Source organism: Lutra lutra, chromosome 11 (assembly GCF_902655055.1).
Source record: "Lutra lutra chromosome 11, mLutLut1.2, whole genome shotgun sequence".
NCBI classification, from domain to species: domain Eukaryota; kingdom Metazoa; phylum Chordata; class Mammalia; order Carnivora; family Mustelidae; genus Lutra; species Lutra lutra.
The window spans coordinates 89,939,263-89,957,646 of NC_062288.1; the positions used below are offsets into that span (position 1 = coordinate 89,939,263).

The 18,384-nt window shown below is 43.7% G+C and overlaps 1 protein-coding gene across 1 annotated transcript in view; it reads left to right on the forward strand.

Moving 5' to 3' along the window:
- The first annotated feature begins 942 nt into the window (after nt 1-942).
- Nucleotides 943-18,384, forward strand: part of LRGUK (leucine rich repeats and guanylate kinase domain containing) — a 69,897-nt gene continuing 52,455 nt past the window's right edge. Inside the window, 5 exon segments of the mRNA XM_047695764.1 lie at nt 943-1,257; nt 8,329-8,436; nt 10,786-10,867; nt 14,402-14,502; nt 18,018-18,099. Coding sequence (XP_047551720.1) covers nt 949-1,257; nt 8,329-8,436; nt 10,786-10,867; nt 14,402-14,502; nt 18,018-18,099 — 682 coding nt within the window. The 5' untranslated portion in view covers nt 943-948.

Here is an 18,384-nt window from a genome sequence, read left to right on the forward strand (position 1 = left end):
CTGCAAGGCTCTCTCTTGTCATCACTATGGCAATAATAGTTACTATAATTTTCATTCTGCTTTTCCATAGTCTACTTAGTGGAGCTCAAGGCTATGGGATTTGGGTCACATAAAATCACACTAGCATAAAATCATGCTTTGTAATCTTGCAAGAATATCTAACTGCACAGAGAACCTATGCAACCAGATAAAAATAATTACCAATGCAGGTCACTTGATTAATACAATTATTTATGGGATGCTAATAGCTTTTCAGAGGCTTTCAGATACAGTGTCAATTTGACAATCTTTTTTTTTTCTTCTTCTGTTTGGATTGTTAGACCACTGCCCGTATTTCTCCCCAAGGACATGGCTTCTCATTTCAAGGGGAAAATGTAAATTAATTGCAAATCAGCTCCCGTCCTCCTCTGGTCTTTTTTCTTTAGTATCTGCAATTAAATAATAAAGACAGGAGCCATGCCTTCTATTTCATTTATGCACAACCTGGTCTAACAACGCGCGGCCCGCTCAAAGTTTCAGTCTTAATTAGCTTTTCGACGGAGATCATTAGAGACATCTAACACTTTCAAAGTACACTCTGTGGAAAGGGCCTCTGCGAATGAATCAGGTGAATGAAGGATGCTCACAGGTAGCGTTAGGGTGGGACGAAAAGTCTCCCAAAGGGACCTCCAGGTTAGGAGAAACCAGTTGGAGACAAAAGGGGTGCGAAGAAAAGAGGTGAAAATGAGAAAGAAAAGTAAAAAGAAAGCCAGCGACTGAGCACACTAAAAGAGAGGGGAAAAGAGAGGGGAAAAAGAGAGGGGAAAAACACCCAGACGAGTCAGACGAAAAGAAAGAAAAGCCGAGAGCCTGGTGTGGCTCAGACTGTAAACCAGGACGCGCGGAAGGGCGGAGATTACAGCCCACAATCCCTTGCGTCCGTCTCCTGGGCAACCCCGGTAAACAAAGATGGCGGCCGCCGGGAGCGGTCCCCAGTGGCCGATGTCTTCCCCTCTCCAGAGCGGTTCACGAACCGGAGCCCAGTGGATTCTGCCGCACTCAGAAAAAGAGCGGCAGTCTCGCTGGTCTTCTTTTCCCATGGGGCAGAGATCGAAGGGTACTTTCCACAAAGCCTCCTCCTACCTGCTCCAGCAGCTCATTCACCGCTCTCAGGAGTCGGACGCGGACGGAGAGGAATACGAGGACGAGGCCGAGGGCGAGGGCGAGGGCGAAGGGGAATCCGAGGAGTCCTCAGAGTCCGAGATGCAGGATTTGGAGGTGTGCCTTACCCCAACCCCCTCTCTCCCTTCTCCAGGTGTCGCGCCCTGCTACTCGGGCGGCAGCTTCCCCACGCGCCCTTCAGCAGCCCTCGGGCTCTCGCCGCTGGGAGCACCTCTCCCCGGCCGCTCCTAGGCTCCTGCTCCTTTCTTCCCGTTCCCTCACCTTTTGCCTGCATTTATTTCCACGTGTCTCCTTTTTTGGTCCCTAGCACATTGGGTGTCTTAAGAGTCAAGTTTCACAGCGGCCTGATGAAAAGGCTTCCACCTATTAGTGTGCGGAGTTACAGCTTTAGCTTTGAAAAGTTGTGCTTCGACGGTATTGGGAACGTACAGAGTTCGTCCTTGGCAGCCCCTGCACCCTTCTCCGTGATTGTGAGGTACCCCAACACTCTCCCTCACTTCCAGTCCCTTCATCCTCCTTCCTCCACGGGGGAAAAAAATTACTGTCCTGAAGTAATCCGATAAGGGCTAACCCACACACCGAGTAATGTATTACTTCTGCCCGGGGTATATAGTGCAACACACACCCCCTTACAGTGTACAAACAGCCGGCTCACTGGTGGTGTTTTCGCAGGTGGAGAATGTTTCTTACCTTCCCGTCTGTATTCCCCAAGGTGCGGCTTTGCCTTCACATTACTGTAAATTCTCTTGTCTACAGAACATCTTCTAAACCTCACCCAATTCCACTTCTTTCCTACACTGATCATCTTGTTTTTACCCCACTGCCAGTTTTTTGGTTTGGGGGTCAGGGGTGGTGTGGGTCCCTTTCCGTCTCTTACCACTTCCTTCCCTTGGCTTCTAATATATTGTTTGCCTTCCTTCAAAAACATAAGTTGATTCGCTTCCTTTCAATAAACTGTTGGGTTTTCCTCTTTGTCTTGGCTGCCGGGAAACTCAGAATCAATATTTTTCTTCATTTTAATAGTTTTTCCTCTAGGGGTTTTTTCTCTCCTTTCCTCTTCCTTCATGGTATAAACTGCTGCAAAATCATTTCTGAAGTAGATATAATACAAAAAAATAGAATGTATCCAGTACCCCGGTTCTGTGATATTTTGGCTTCCCTGCTCTGCATCTTTGTGCATTTTCCTAGTCCCCTCTTCTCCTTGAGGCCAAATATGTTTTTCTTTGCTAGTCCCATTCTCCTTCACAAACTCCTTTCCTCATTTGTCCTGTTTATTCGTTTTCACCTGTCTGTAATTTGCATTGTCTTATGTTCTTCTGATTTTACTGTTAACCACCTACATTCTTTTCCCACTTGGGTTCCCTTCTTTCATAACACCCTTCTATCCATTTTCAATATTTGGCCCATTTTTCCACCCTTCTCTCCCATTTTGACTTTCCTCCTCTTCTCCTTCCTTCTATATGGGCTGGTTACACATTAGTTTTTCTTAAAGTGGATGATAGAAAATTATAACTTACGTTATTCATCTTTTATTGATTTACTTTGCTACCCTTAACAGTGATAAATGCAAAACTGTAGCAGTGTTTTTACAACTTTGAGATGTTTGTATGGTTTCTACCAGCTTCCACCCCAAAGGAATTCACAGATGAATCACCGGTTTACTTTATTATTCTAATTAACACATGTTCTTGGGCTGTGGGTTTCATTAGTGCTGGTATTAACCTGTGTTCAGTATACCATTAACAAACCGTGGGGAGGGTTGACTTGAACTGGTTATCCCTGGCTTGTAGGTTGTGTGTGGAAAAGTTTATTTTTTTTTCCTCCACTTATGTTCTAAATATTAATATTTATTTTGTATTCTTACATCTTATTTTAGCTTTTTGGGGTATCCGATAAATTTTAATAGGCTGAATAAGCTGAAAACTTGGAATTGAGGAAAAATTTAGACTTTCATGTTCAAAGATTTATTGTCCATCTCCTCGCCTGGCTAAGTTTTATAATGCCATGATGGTCGCAGTTGTTACTGAGTGCCTATGGCATAATTTGTCTCAGAAGCCCCTGGCGAACTCAAGGAAGGTAGACCAGCTGTTCAGAATACTGCCTTTGGTTAGTTTTGAGATTTTGAGTAAGTTATTTCACTTCTGTGTGTCCTCTGTAATCTGGGAATTCTAACGACACTTATCTCATAGGAGAGTTGTGAGACTTAGATGAGAACCATAAGTGAAATACTTACCATAATATATTATTTTTACTGATACAAATAATAACACATGTGTTTATCTGCTAATTATATATAGCTTATTAAATGATTTGGTAAATTTCATTGACTTTGAGCAAATATTCGTTGAATGATTACTATGTAGGAGCCATTCTGACTCCATACCGGCCCGTCACATGTGTCTGGTGCATGGAAACCGCTCTGCCAGTAACTTAATGTGGGTAATGTCTACTCATGGGATAGTTATAAACATCAAATCTGATAAGAAAGCCTGTTAAAGTTCTTGATAAGAGTGTCTGATACAGAGTAGGTTCCTAAAAGTTACAGAGGTAATGCATAATAGCAATAGTAATGACAGAAGAAAATGAGAACTTCCTTGAGGACCTAGGTGTCCCCTGTGCTCAAGGTCAGCTAAGGATGTGAGTAAATCACAGCTGTTGAGCATCTGAAGCGTTGTACTTAAGTGTGTACAGATGACAGCTGGATTGCAGGAATCATGGCAAACTTTGAGGGAAGCACACCCTTGTCTGGGTGGAGAGGGGGTGTGTGGGCACACAGGTGAAGTGTGGGCCAAATTTTGGAGGGTTTTACGCTGTTTTACAGACCATGGACTTGGGTCTCTAAGTGGTGGGGAGCTCCCCTGGCAGCTGCCCCGACTGGGGTTAGATTAGAGGATAGTGAGACTGGAGACAGGCAGATCATGAGAAGCCTCTAGCAATGTCTATGGAGGAGAGAGAAGAGTCTGGAGTTGTGCTGCCAGTAGGTTAAACAGGAAGGGCCCTAAACAGTGCTCATTAGCTTTCCCCATTTGAGGGTGATTGGAGACTTGGCCCGTGTGGTTTTGTGATTGGAGACCTTGGCCCATGTGGTTTTGTGATGTTGTGAAGGCGGAAGCCTAACCGAAGTGCCCTGAAGAGTGAGTGGGAGGTGAGTGAGGGGTCCCTAAAGGACGTGAAAGCAGCTCTGCAGTAGCTCGGTTATTGAGGGAGACCGTAGCTGTAGCTGAAGGAACAGGAAAGGACTCACAGACTTGTGTTGCTGGAGAACTGACAGGGTGCAGAGTAACAACGATGGAGAGAGACTGGCTGATATCGCAGGCCAAGAGGGCAACATGGATGGTCCCTGCGCAAGGTCCCTGAGGAAACAGGAAGTGGGGGCCCTGAGTGTGGAAAAGAAGCAGTCTGCCTCTGACACCCAAAGGAAGGGCCTTCGGACAGGTGCAGAATGCTGGCAGGGTTGATGTCTGGTCGCTTCCATGGGAAGTGGGGGAGCAGTGCACCTGCTGAGAGTGAGGACAACAGAGGGGAGGCCCCTGGAGGCTTGAGGAGAGGTTGGAGATCTGACAGCCAGGGTGGGAGCTGAAAGGCAGCTGATGAAGAATGAGGGACTGGAACAGCAGCGGGCCTGGAACAGCAGCGGGTGCGGCTAACGGTTGACACTGGAGTGGTACCAGCGTGCATGGCTTGGGGGTCCCCTCCCAGCCCACTCAGTAGCTCAAGGGCAGGAGCAGTTTTAATTCACTCAGCTGTGTTTGAGCCCCTTCTGTGTACCAGGCACCGTCTTCCCCCTCCTACTTTATGCTTCAGCTCTCTTGAACTCTAGTTCCCCAGTGGGCTGTGCTCGCCTTTGCCTTTGGAATTTTGTACCTGTTGCCCTTTTGCCTGCAGTACCCTTCTTGGTCTTCTTCTCCTGCCCTTTCTTCTCCTTTGCCAGAGCCACTTAGTTACTTATGTCTTAACTTCATTGCTTTCTCCCCCAGCAAGTCTTTGCCAACCTCCTAATTCCCCCTAGAACTGGCAAAAAAATGGATGCCCTGCTTATGGTCAAAGCACCCTGCTTACTCGTATTGTAATATTTATCAAACTACTTGAAATTGCTTGTGTACTTGTCTGTTTCCCAGACTGAACTGTAAATCCCTTAAGGACAGACACCATGTCTTATTCATAATTCTATCCACTGAGCCTAGCATACTGGCTGGCATGTGCCCGGCATGCTGTAAAGATTTTTGTCTCAGATGAATGACGAGCTTGACACAGTCCCTGCCTCAGCGCAGTAGTTGATTGTGAACTTGATTCAGGTTTGGGTTTGTGTGTGGTATTTTGAGTCAGAGGACGAGGAGTCAGAGACTTAAGGGTAGAGAGACCTTGAAATGGCCCAGGGGATCCCAAGCAGGGAAGGAAGTGAGAGGGGACAGGTAGACTCAGAGAGGAAAGGAACTGGCTAGAGATGTTGTCATCACAAGGCGAGGTTAGTGTAGGACCACAGAGGAGAATGCTAGGGTCTGAGGTTTCTAAGGTGGAACAGTTCAGCATGATGACTTGGTCCGGGGCGTGGCCATGGCTACAAGTGGCTGAAGCTGAGGAGAGATCAATTTAAAGTGTCTGGAGTTGAAAAAGAAATGTGTGTGTGCGCACGTGAGTGCTTGGGAGTAGGAGGGGGGATTGAATGGCCATCCTTAGGCTCTGAAACTGCCCAAGATCAAGTAGGGCTTTTAAAGGTCTGAAAATGCCCAAAGATCAGAAGGGAAAAGCATGATGCTGATAAAGGGCAAGAACCTCAAGGGACTTGTGAGGGGGTTGCCATGGGGATGCTTGCCTTGGGGAGCTGGGAAAATGCTGACCGGCATGGTATGCCGGGCTCCATATCCATGGCTTTGTTGAAAGGCAGACATTTACCTACTGTCAGCAGGGGAGCAATATCTTCTCACACCAGGAAATAGAGGGTGTGAGTCAGGTAAACTTCAGAGATTTAGGGGCGCCTGGGTGGCTTAGCGGGTTAGGCCTCTGCCTTCGGCTCAGGTCATGATCTCAGGGTCCCTGGATCGGAGCCCCGTATCGGGCTCTCTGCTCAGAGGGGAGCCTGCTTCCCCCTCTCTCCCTGCCTGCCTCTCTGCCTGCTTGTGACCTCTGTCAAATAAATAAATAAAATCTTAAAAAAAAATTTCAGAGATTTAGATGGAAAGTTTTGGAGGGGAAGGTAACACCTCCATGTCTAATCCTTCCCACACGTTGTATAAGAAGTTGGAACTGTATTTAGAAAAGTGAGTGTCTTTCCTCTGTAAACAGGTTGATTGTTATGGAAGAATGAAGCCTTAAGATGCAGAATTTCCAACTTCATCAATTAGTGGAAGCAGCGGTCATTCAGTGGGAACACTTGCTATAGTTCTAGGCAAAGCACTAAGAGCTTTACAGTATTTTGTTTTTCCTTCTCCCTAACCATTAAGAGAAAGTAATAACATTCCCTATTTGCAGATAAAGAATAAGAGGCTCAGAGAAAACTTTATCTTCCCAAAGTCACAAATTCAAAATGGCCGATTGGGGGTTCAAACCAAGCCTGCGCAGCCTCACAGCTTGTGCACTATCTCCCCTATATGCATGAGCGATATTTGCTTTCCTGGGCTGGTGGAGGGGTGGCACAGAGAAACTCCTGCTACTAGCACAAGCTTATGAACTTCGCCCTCAGTACCAGCAGCCCGAGCAGCACTGCTGGTTCCCGAATTAATATGGAACTGGAAAGAGTATTTTGCCATCATTGTATACACGCTAGTCGCAGTTAATTATATCGGTGTGACTGATGGGATTACTGGATTTTGTGTCCTCATGCTGATGTGTTGGTCATTATAGAGTTGAAGGCAGTACGGAGCTAATATGGATCTACCTGTTGTCTCTTCTGTTTATTTTTGGGGAAAGGCATGTTGACGTATCACTGGTTCATGGCTTTCTACATACCAAGGGCCAATCTCCTTATGGCAGTGATTGTTACCTTTTTATTTATTTTTATTTTTTATTTTTTAAATATTTTATTTATTTATTTGACAGAGATCACAAGTAGGCAGAGAGGCAGGCAGAGAGAGAGACGGGGTGGGAAGCAGGCTCCCTGATGAGCAGAGAGTCTGATGCGGGGGTTGATCCCAGGACCCTGGGATCATGACCTGAGCCCAAGGCAGAGGCTTTAACCCACTGAACCACCCAGGCGCCCCGATTATTACCTTTTTAATAAATCTTGTAAATTGTATGAATCCAGTAAAATTAGCTAATAGGAAGCAAACAGAGAACCTGTTTTCTTTTTTGTTTTTTCTTTTCCCCCCGCACTAAGAATACCAGATTTAGCAAAGTAATTGCCTTAATTTGGATGCAACAATCCTTTCGGGTAGAGGCCGGCAGTCTAGGATAGTGGTTAGAATTGCCCCGGAGTCCGACAGAATCGTTTGTATTATACCACTGGCTATGTGGTTTCAGGCAAGTTAACCCCTGTAAGCCTTAGTTTCTTCATCTGTCAAATGGAACTAAGAGTGCCTGCATTCAGATTGTCAGGAGGATTCAATGAATTGATCGTTAAGAGCTCTTCTCTGGACCAGAGAAGCACTCAATCAGTGTAGCTCTCACCATAATGGTGATGTTTCCATTGCTGTTGTATGTCACTTTGAATACCTAATGCAAGTGACCACCCGACAATTTAGTGGCAATAACAACCCCGATTTGATATTTGATTATATGTCCTATGTATGTGTCTTCAACATGGAATTTTCTTTAGGGCTGATAAATTCTGGAAGGGTCAGTTCCTGAATATGTAATATACTAAATGCTGGCTATGAAGGGGTTTCTTTTTCTTTCTCTCCTTCCTTTTTTCTTTCTTTCTTTCTTTCCTTTTTTTTTTTTTTTTTAAGATTTATGTGTTCATTTGAGAGAGCTGGAGTGAGCAAGAGCAAGGGGCGGGGCAAAGGGAGAGAGAGAGAAAGAGAGCCTCAAGCAGACTCCCCATCGAGCGCAGAGCCTGATGTGGGGCTCGATCTCATGACCCTGAGATGATGAGATGGTGACCTGAGCCTACATCAAGAGTCAACGCTTAACCAGCTGAGCCACCCAGGCACGCCTGGACTGTTTCTTTTCTAATGGAAGTCCTTTATCCACCTGTTTTTTGTTTTTGTTTTTGTTTTTGCTTTTTTGCAGGAGAAATTTGATGGGGTCCTGAGAGAGGAGGTCGTGGCCAATGCCCTTCACCAATTGGGGCGCTCGGGCTCCGGGACTGAGCAGGTCTATCTCAATCTAGCTTTACCAGTGAGTATGACAAGATCACCATGGGCTGACTAGGCTACATCTTAATACTGGTTGGATCATATCTATTTTTTCTGGTATTCATAGTTTTTGTGGTGGGCCTAGATCTCAGTCTTTCATTTGATGGAGACTGGTGATAAGAGTTATTTGTGTTATGTGAGGCATCAAAGCGCTCTGGGTAGTCCAATAATCAGCCCCTGAATTCCTTTGTTTTCATTCCCATCGGTCTGTTTCTTTCATCTTAAGTAGTTTGTATTATAGTAATCAATGCTTTCTTTCTAGAAGTTGAATTTGACTCTGTGAAACCAATCAAAAACTCTTTAAGAATTTTCTCTCTGATCAGTGCCAGAACTAAAATTAATATCTAAATCCAAGGGAACAAAGTATTTTGGTATTGACTGCCCCCCCCAAGTATGTCAAGAAATAAGTGCTTTGAGTCACAGCTCACTTTCCAAAAGATACCCATTATTAAAGACAAAAATGTGTTGTTCATCAATTTTCAAGATATCAATACTAACACATAATCTTGGCTTCACTTTTTAAGGAAAGCTTTAATAGCAAGGTACTCATAGTATTTCAGATTCTTTCTTCCTTTTGTTTCTCTATAGCCCTAGAAAAATAATTTAACTTTTTGCTTCCTTATATTATGAAGTATTAAATATTCCTTGGAGAGCCACACAGTAAAGTCAGATACGTAGGTGAAAAAAAAGCACACTAAAATTTTGCTACTGTGCTATAATACGGCTGAAGTATGTCTAATGAGCATATACAACTTATAATCTTGGTCTCTCTTGGATTTGAACTAGTAAACTATCCAAGAAATATTAAGCTCTTTTCACCCATGCTGGTTCCGTGGCATATTCTTTGAGGACAGCATATTGAGGCTGTAACCTTTTACCATTTTTACGTTACAGCCTGTTCTGGATGACTTGGCCAGTTAAGCGGTAACTCACAGGGAACCTCTGTGAGCACTGCCCTATGTTAGGCACTGGAATGGTAGATAATTCCAGCACCCAATACATCCCCTACACAAGTCCATTTCAATCAATATTCTACTCCTGTATGTAGTGCTATGCCTTAAATTGATCTGCAAAAAGAAAAAAAGCAATCCTTTAAATCTTACTTCAGCTAGATGGACTAACGCTTACCTTACCTTGCCCCTGACCTCCTTACATTTGAGATATATCATATTGAATTACTTTGCCTTTATAACCTGTCTTACTGCATACGCTTTCTTACAGTTGCCTGATTTGGTGATTTCATCCCCTTATATCTAATGTTACACGTTCTTTTTTACTTTTTCTTATTACTTATATACATATGCTCTCTCCTGCCAAAGTCCTAAGTTTCTTAAGGGCACAGTTCAGCTCTACCCCATCATTGCACTGTGTTTCTCATCATGCACAATGACTTGTTCATGGTAGGTTTTCTTTCATATTTATTACACTATTCTTGTGGCCTTCATTAAACATTTTATCAGTGTGTTTTGAGAACGTGCTTATGATACTTCATTGGTTGACTTTTTCTGATTTGGACATTGTAACATAAACCAGCAATAAGAGTCTGTTCCAAGGGATCAAATTCTCTTCCCCCATCCTGAAGTTCTCCAGAAGCACAATTTCATGGAAGGAATCTTGGAAAAGGATTAGGAGACTTGGATCTGCTTCTCTGTTGCTAATTTGCTGTGTGATTTTAGGTTATTCACAATCCCTCTTTGTCCCTCCTATTCCTCATCGCCAAACTGGGACTAGTCTGCCTTATGGATCTCAGTTTTACTTGGTCAGATGAGATTACTGTGAGGGAGCTTTGAACAGGACCTTGTGAAAATGTAGGTAACAGTGTTATTAACGATCTGGTGATACGTGATCTCTTTAGCATTTCATTTAAATTCTAGGCATCTGCCTTTTCTTCTGCAAGAGAAAAGACTTGGCCCTACTGCTATTATGTGGGGTTTTCTTTTTCTTCTCCTTTTTAAAAAAATAGTAAAACTCTAAAGGTCTACCCAACACTGCTTTAATTTGCCTTTTCATGTTGTATTTGTTGTTGTTAATATCACTAATTTTCCAAGCTATTTTCTTCTTCAGAGGAATGCATTTTTTAAATGGGTTTGTCATTTGCTTTGAGATCCTGTTAGTAGGAGACCTCAGATGTAGTCTCTCATTTAACTACTGTGCTTCTACTATAAGTAAGTATATCTTTCCTATACTTCTACTTTTAGCATAAGTGTACTGTCATTACTATACTTACAGAAATTCTGGATCTCAGTCCGCTCTTACTTCCAGGTGTCAGGAGATGGCAGAGTACTAACCTGTTAAAGCAGCATTAAAGTCTTTTTACCTTTTATCTTCTCAGGGTTGTGATTTAATTGACATTAGCATTCTCTGTGAATATGTTCACCTACAGAAGTTGGATCTTTCAGTAAATAAAATTGAAGGTATGTAATTTTCGTTCTAGTAGATTTTTGGATCATTCAGTTATTTCAAAATTAAAGCTGTGCAGTATGTCATAGGGGTTAATACTACAAAACTTGGTGTAAGTGCTACTATCTATCCCTTTACATATCGAAGCTCTACTTTGTGTATAAAAAAGGCATCATGGGTGATGAGTAAAGTCAGCCGATATGCAACATTGTCTGTGGTTCGAATAGTTCAATGGTGTTGAAGCGTATCCCATGAAATGTTTGCTTTGTTTTTTTCCTTTAAGAGACAGCTCATTATACTTCTTTAATACTTCCCGAATATTTGATGATTCCTTTGTCTTTCCCCCTATTAGTTTATTCAGTACAGATGAATTAGTCCTTCTCCCCCTCTCACCTTTTTTTCCTTTAACAGATTCTTTTTTTAATTTTGTTTTTGCATCTACATTTTAATTCTGGCCAGCTACTTCTTTTCTTCTTACTTGAGTGCCAGGGATTCCACACATTTATTTTTTCCTTTTTTCTTTTTCTTTTTCTTTCTTTCTTTTTTTTTTTTTTTTTTACTGTCTCTTTACATGTAGCTGGTTCTTCCACTGCACTATTTGTGGTTCTCCATAATGTATTTGTTGTGAAATCTTGCTCACATTTAATGCAATTAGTCACATTTTCTTCAAACCTTGATTCTTGTTTTCTGATCTTATTTGAAGTTAAAGTGTCCAATTTCTTTCCATTAGACTTGGAGGGAACTCAACAGTTGTTGTTTTCGACCTGCTTTTTTGCTGGTCATCTTTCCACTGGCGGCTTTGGCCTGTCTTTTTCATGACGGTTAAATGTTGCTGATATGGTTTTCTCTTGCCCCTTTCTGAATTCCTCCCCTTTTGGAGAGCAGTAATTAAAATCCAGCCGTGCTCTTCAGTGGCTAAGAACCAGTCCAACATCATTTTTTCCTCCAATGCTACTGTTTGAGTTTTTTTTCCCTAGTTTTAGTAATCTTTTTTTCAATGGAAAATTACAAACATGTGCACAAGGGACTATTGTAATGAACATTCAGGTTCAACATTTAACAGCCTGTGGCCCATCTAGTTTCACCTATACCTCCCTGACCACACCCCCCAGGGTTATTTTAAAGATTTTAGAGCAAGCCCAAGCACGGGGAGGGGAGAGGCAGAGGGAGAAGCAGACTCCCCACTGAGCAGGGAGATCGATCCCTGGGACCGGGAGATCATGACCTAAGCCCCTAAGCCGAAGGCAGACTCTTCACTGAGTGAGGTAGGTGCCCCTGCTAGGGTTATTTTTAATCAAATCCCAGATATCCTGTCATCAGGAAGTGTTTTTCAGTGTCATTGGCAGGAGCTACCCTGCCTGCCACCACTCCCAGGTTTGATTCTATCCCTGGGTAAGGAATTGCAGTGTGATGGGAGATGGCAGCAATGCCCAGTGGTGGCCTCATACCCCTCAGCTTGAGCTGGGACCCCCAGTTGCGAAGGGAGCTTTTCTCAGATCAGTCGTCTTTAATCTTTAAGGGCATACAGTGTTTGAGAACCTATGTGTAAGGCACAGTATATTTTCTTTTTTTTTTTTTTTATTCATGTTCTGATGTAGACCAGATTTTCACTTGAATCAGAATCACGTGGCGGCGGCGGGGTGGGGGGGGTAGGGGTGGGGGGGTGTTAAAACACAGCAAGCTGGGCCCCGCCCTCAGTTTGATTCTGCAGCTCTGGGGTGGGACTCGAGAATTTCCATTTCTAGTTAGTTCCCCTGGGAAGTGGGATGTGCCCGACCCAGGACCACGGTTTGAGAATCACCCTTGTAGACGCGAGGAGCTCCTGCCATCTGGTGGACACGGAGGTCACTGCACCAAGTAGGGATTAACGGGCCGGTCAGAGTTCGAGGGCCAACAATCAGACCATGCATTTTTTCCTCTGTCCGAGTGATTTGAAAGGATTGGTCATCAACAGAATTGGGATGTACTCACCATTTCCGTAGCTCCCTTTCAGTGGTAGTGGCTGCTTCTGCTTCAGGACAGCTCCATGGTCCAGCACTTACCTGCCCACAGAAAGATCAGCTCCAAGGAGGCATGGGGTCAGCTGGATGGTAATAGAGTTGACGGAGAGAAATGGAGCTGAGCTCAGGAAGGACAAATAGGCAAGACTTGTAAAGTCATGACAGTTTCACCTTAAGATTCCTTTTCCAGGCAGCCTTCCTTGATTCACTCATTAAGTGCCACCAATTAAGTCTCAGTGTAGAATAATTCCATAAAGACAGAATAGTAATCCTAGAATAATTCCATAAAGACAGGCTAAAGAAGGATGTGATTTAGACTAGAGAAATGATGTAGAATTTGGCAGGATCTTGAGAAGGAAAGATGTTTGAGGGGGAGGTGGGCCGAGGGGTGTGCTCATGGTGCCTTTTCCATCTACTCCAGGGAAGGCCCCAGCTGCTCCACTAGAGGCCTTCCTGGGCGTGAGGAGGCACGTAATAGCTGTTTCTGTGACCTAGAATGGAAAGAGAGGGAAAGCTGTTATGATTACTGTTTTCGGGTGGGAGACCAGAGTTCCTGCTGGAGACAGGGCTATAAATCCTCTTCCTGAGTCTTTGTCTAATTTATCCTACTGCTTTGAAATGTGCCTCTGCTGTAGATGGGCAGAGAAGGGCAACACAGAACTTCACCATTTTTATGTTTTATATGTTACTGTCATTAGAGCAGAGCTGTCCTTTACTTAGCGTTCGAGGTTTAGAATATTTGCTTGGGATAAAGAGCAAAACTCGGACATACTTCTGAACCAATCCAGAGCCAAAGTAAAATAACAGCAATAATTTAAATCACTTTAAATAATTAATGAGATTTAGGGCTAAGTCCAACTAAAAATTTAATTTATAACAAACTTCTCTAATTGTGGCATTTTCAGTCTTTGTGAAAAGACTTAATATAGTCACTTAGGGGCTAATTATCAAGGGGATTATCTATGGCTTTAGTTTCTCGTCCTTTCCTCTAAGGCTGGTTGGTTTTTGTTTGTTTTTTTTTTTTTTTTAAATTTTATTTATTTATTTGACAGAGAGACACAGCTAGAGAGGGAACACAAGCAGGGGGAGTGGGAGAGGTTGAGAAGCAGGCTTCCCACAGACAGGGAGCTTGATGCGGGGCTCAATCCCAGGACTCTGGGATCATGACCTGAGCCGAAGGCAGAGGCTTTAACCCACTGAACCACCCAGATGCCCCGAGGCTGGTATTTTTTAAGAATTTGGCTGTTAGTAGCTCATGGGAGAGTGAGCTGGGACCTGGAGGGTGTACCAGTAGTTAGAAAAGTGTTGAGGAGGAGGGGAGGTCCTGGGGAAGAAGGTGAAGGTAGGAGCTTGTGGAGAGTTCTCCACACTGCCTGTGTTTCATGCATTCCTATTTTTATTCATTTCACTTGCTTGGAATAATTAAGAAGTGCTTGCAACTGGCATAAGGAGAGAAATGCTGTGATGTAACATAAGCTGTTTTTAATGACTTAGTCTAATTTTGATTTTATTGGCTTACCTTATTTCTGTATTTGTTTCTCCCCCCAGATCTGTCTTGTGTGAGTTGTATGCCTTACCTTCTAGAACTTAATGCTTCTCACAATAAATTGACAACATTCTTCAATTTCAAGCCACCCAAAAATCTCAAGGTAGACTTGATCATCGCATTCATTCATTAAGTGGTCTGCAAAGTACATTAACACGCAAACCAGTGCTCAAATAGGGAATTCAGACAGCCCGAGATACGGGAGTAAGTAGCGTAAGTGTCTGAAATGAAATAAAAAGGGATTTGGGTATCATTTATGAGAAAGGAAGACGGTCTGTCTGCAGATAATCTTAGGAAGCTTTGCTAATAGTGTTCAGGCTGAAGAACTACCTTCTCTCTCTCACAGCTAAATACGTTACTTTTTTTTTTTTTTTCCTGACAATGATTTCTGATCTTGCTTCTCTGAAGTTGCTTTTGCATCTGACACAGAACCAAACTGTGTGAACGGGAGTCGATGGAGCAGCTGGCTCTGGGCCGTGTCTTGTGTTTTTTTTTTTTTTTTTTTTAAAGATTTTATTTATTTGACAGACAGAGATCACAAGTAGGCAGAGAGGCAGGCAGAGAGAGAGAGAGGAGGAAGCAGGCTCCCTGACGAGCCTGATGTGGGACCCAGGACCCTGGGATCATGACCTGAGCCGAAGGCAGCAGCTTAACCCACTGAGCCACCCAGGCACCCCGAGACTGTGGTTTCTAACAGCCTTCCAAGGGATGCCACTGCTGGTGGTCCTTGGGCCACACTGAAGCAGACAGGTTAGAGATTCGTGGTTCCCAGACTCTTCTGCACGTTTCAGTCACGTGGGGACTTTGAAACACACCTGGATCTTCCTGCCAAAGAGTCTGATTCAAGAGGCCCAAGGTAAGGCCCGGGTGTGGAATTTTTTTAAAGGACCCCCAGGTGGCTCTAATGTGCTGATGGATCTGAGAGCCGTCGCTGGGAGCTTGGGATTAGTGTTCGAGTAGACAAACGTATTTCATTAAATATTTTTAGGATTAGACATCAGTTATTGCCTTTTATTATCTATTTTGTTTTATTTACAAACCAAATGAACTCAGATCCCAAAAGTAGGGCTTGCACAAATAGGAAAATTGGTTTGAAATCAAAATCCGACATCACCCATACTGCTAGTGAGACGCTCTTTTAATTTTTCTTATGTTTACCCCGTTTTTTTTCTCAGTACTGGGGTAAAATTTTTTCTCCTTTGAAATTATACTTATTGCCAAGGTGACATTCTTTTGTCCAAATAAGCCATACGAGGTGCCTAGAGGTGCCTATTTGTACTCAGTGTGGGGCCCCGTGATCTCCAGGTGATTGGGAATTGTACTTGCAGAGCTGTTTCCTTTCTCCCTGAGTTGCTCTCCCATTCTGCTTTGTCCTAAGCCCCAGGGAAATGAGTCAAGGCAACCTTGTGAACCCTTCCCCTGGGAAAAACTTCCTTGGAATTTCTTCCATTCACCCGCCCCACCTTCTCCCCCAAGAAGGCTTCACCAATGAACAAAAACAATGCAGAAACCCTGTCTTTGAGGTTCTGAGCTCCCAGAGAGTTAAGAGCAAATCTATCGGTCCCTGTAGAGAAGTGCCTGCCAAGAGCCAGACCGCCCCAGGTGACGCGCTCCAAACCCTTGTGAACTCTGCATCAGCCTGGGGGCCATGACCTAGGCCTGCTGGTTGTTTTCAGGGCATTATCCTTAAGCAGTCCTCCCCGTAAAGCTGTGAGGCAGCTGGGAAGGTCCCATTTCACAGATGAGGACTCCAGAGTAGAGAATGGGCAAATCACATATGTCATCTTTGCTGGGAGGTAGTAGGGTTGGGTTGGAACCCAAAGTCTGCCACCCAAAGCCCGTGTCTACCCAGGAAACCAGGCTTGTGTACCCCGTCCCACTCTCTCAGAAAGCTCTGCATCCTGTTCACTTATTATCTGTGAGCCTTGGGCCACCAGCCAGAGAAGGCTCACGTTTCCTGAACACAGGGGCCTGTTCTTACACATGCTCTGTCTTTCCCAGAATGCTTTGCTCTTAGTAGATCCAGCAGGTTCATTTGGTGGCTGGGACTCCCTGCACGCCTCCGGGCCCGGTGGAACTCCTAGGGGGAGTCAGAGCTCCCATCAGAAACCCTTTCCAGCCTCTCAGCACACCTGGTAACACAGGTGCCAGAGGGCACAGTATGGGCGTGTGGCCCAGAGAGGGCTAGAGTTAGAGAGGAGCAGACACGACTGTGGCACAAAAACAGAAGGTATTAATGGAAAAAGTGTCAGTTATAAGTAAGCCTCGATCACTGGGTTGACTCCCGGTCCGTCACGATTACGTAGAAGACCAAAGTGAATGTGAAACTTCATTCGGTCACATCAGACTGAATGCTTTAGGTCAGCCGTGCTCTGTGTTTGACATAGTTGCAGTTTATATCGGCGTCAATCTTTGTGTTCCAATTGTTTGGGGTTTTTTGAACGAATAGTATTTTGTTTGCAGATTACTGTTTCTTCGCATGGTTCACACACTTGTGTTTTACTGACAATGTGGTCCTGTTGCTAACTTGTAATCAACTTAATCTGTTTTCTTCTCTTGGCACTTGAGTTTTCAACATGTTTTTTTAATATTTAAAGTTTTTAGTATTTGGGGTGCCTGGGTGGCTCAGTGGGTTAAGCCGCTGCCTTCGGCTCAGGTCATGATCTCAGGATCCTGGGATCGAGCCCCGCATCGGGCTCTCTGCTCGGCGGGGAGCCTGCTTCCTCCTCTCTCTCTGCCTGCCTCTCTGCCTGCTTGTGATCTCTCTCTGTCAGATAAATAAATAAAATCTTTAAAAAAAAAAAAGTTTTTAGTATTTAATACATTGATAAAGTATTCTTTGTATAGGGGGACCCTGTTTTAAAGAGCGCTAGTGCTCATTAGAACATTGTTTGATAGTTTTCCAGAGAATTATTACATGTGCCCAGCAAGTTATCACTGTAGCATTTTTAAAAAGTTTTTTTTTTTAAATCCTTTTTGTTCATCTTTTGCTCATGGGTGAATATTAAAAGTTACTTAATGTTGTTTTTCTTTAGTCTCCTATTTTGGAGAAAGAACAACTCATGTTGCTGAAAAGGCTTTCCTAAAATAGTCCGTTTTGAGAAAGGGTGTTAAGTGGATGAGATATAGCCTGAGGGATGAATAAGAAAGATTTTTCTGGCACTTGAGAAGTGACTCGGGAGAATATATTGAGAGAGGAGAAAAGGCAGAGAAAAGATGAACACGTGAGCTAAGTGAATGCCGCTCGTGGGGCAGTAGAGAAAATGAAGGAAATGGTGGTAAAAGCGGAATTGTGGTGAATTCTGTGGGAAGATGAAGAAAGCCTGAAGTGATTGCCGGAAATGGAGAGAGGAACAGCAGGAATGGAAAGTGTTTGGGGGTGGGGGTGTCCCCACCGCGGCCCGGGCGGGGGACTCCTTCCCCCTGTCCCTCAGACTGAACAGACAAGGGTCCAGACAGAACGTGATTAGATACGGGTGGCTGTGTTAGCCTTGGCATACTTTCAGTAATGATTCTAACCCCAGAAAAGGGGCCAGAAAGGTCTTCTTATGCCAGAAATTATTGTGGTGAAGCAGACGAGAAATAAACTTTGACCTATTGTTCTCTTTTTCTCATCAGAAGGTGGATTTTTCCTACAATCAAATTTCTGAAATGCGTGATTTGTCAGAATACCAGACTCTCACTAAACTAATTTTGGACAGTATCCTTTGAATGAATAAAGGGGAAATTTGGGTAATAGGCCTGTTAATAACTGTGTTCTTGGATGACTTGGAGTGGTACCAGATAAGCAATTTACTGGAGATGTGTGACTCATTTGAATGATTAAGAATTGATATTCACAAAATGAAGAAACATGTTTTATTTACCAAGGAGCAAGATCGTAAGTCAGAGCTTCCCAAGAGCGTCCTCCACCTGAAAAAGCTACATAAGACAGTCATTTTCTGATAAACATAGGCTTATTTTTAATTGACTCTTGAAATTTACT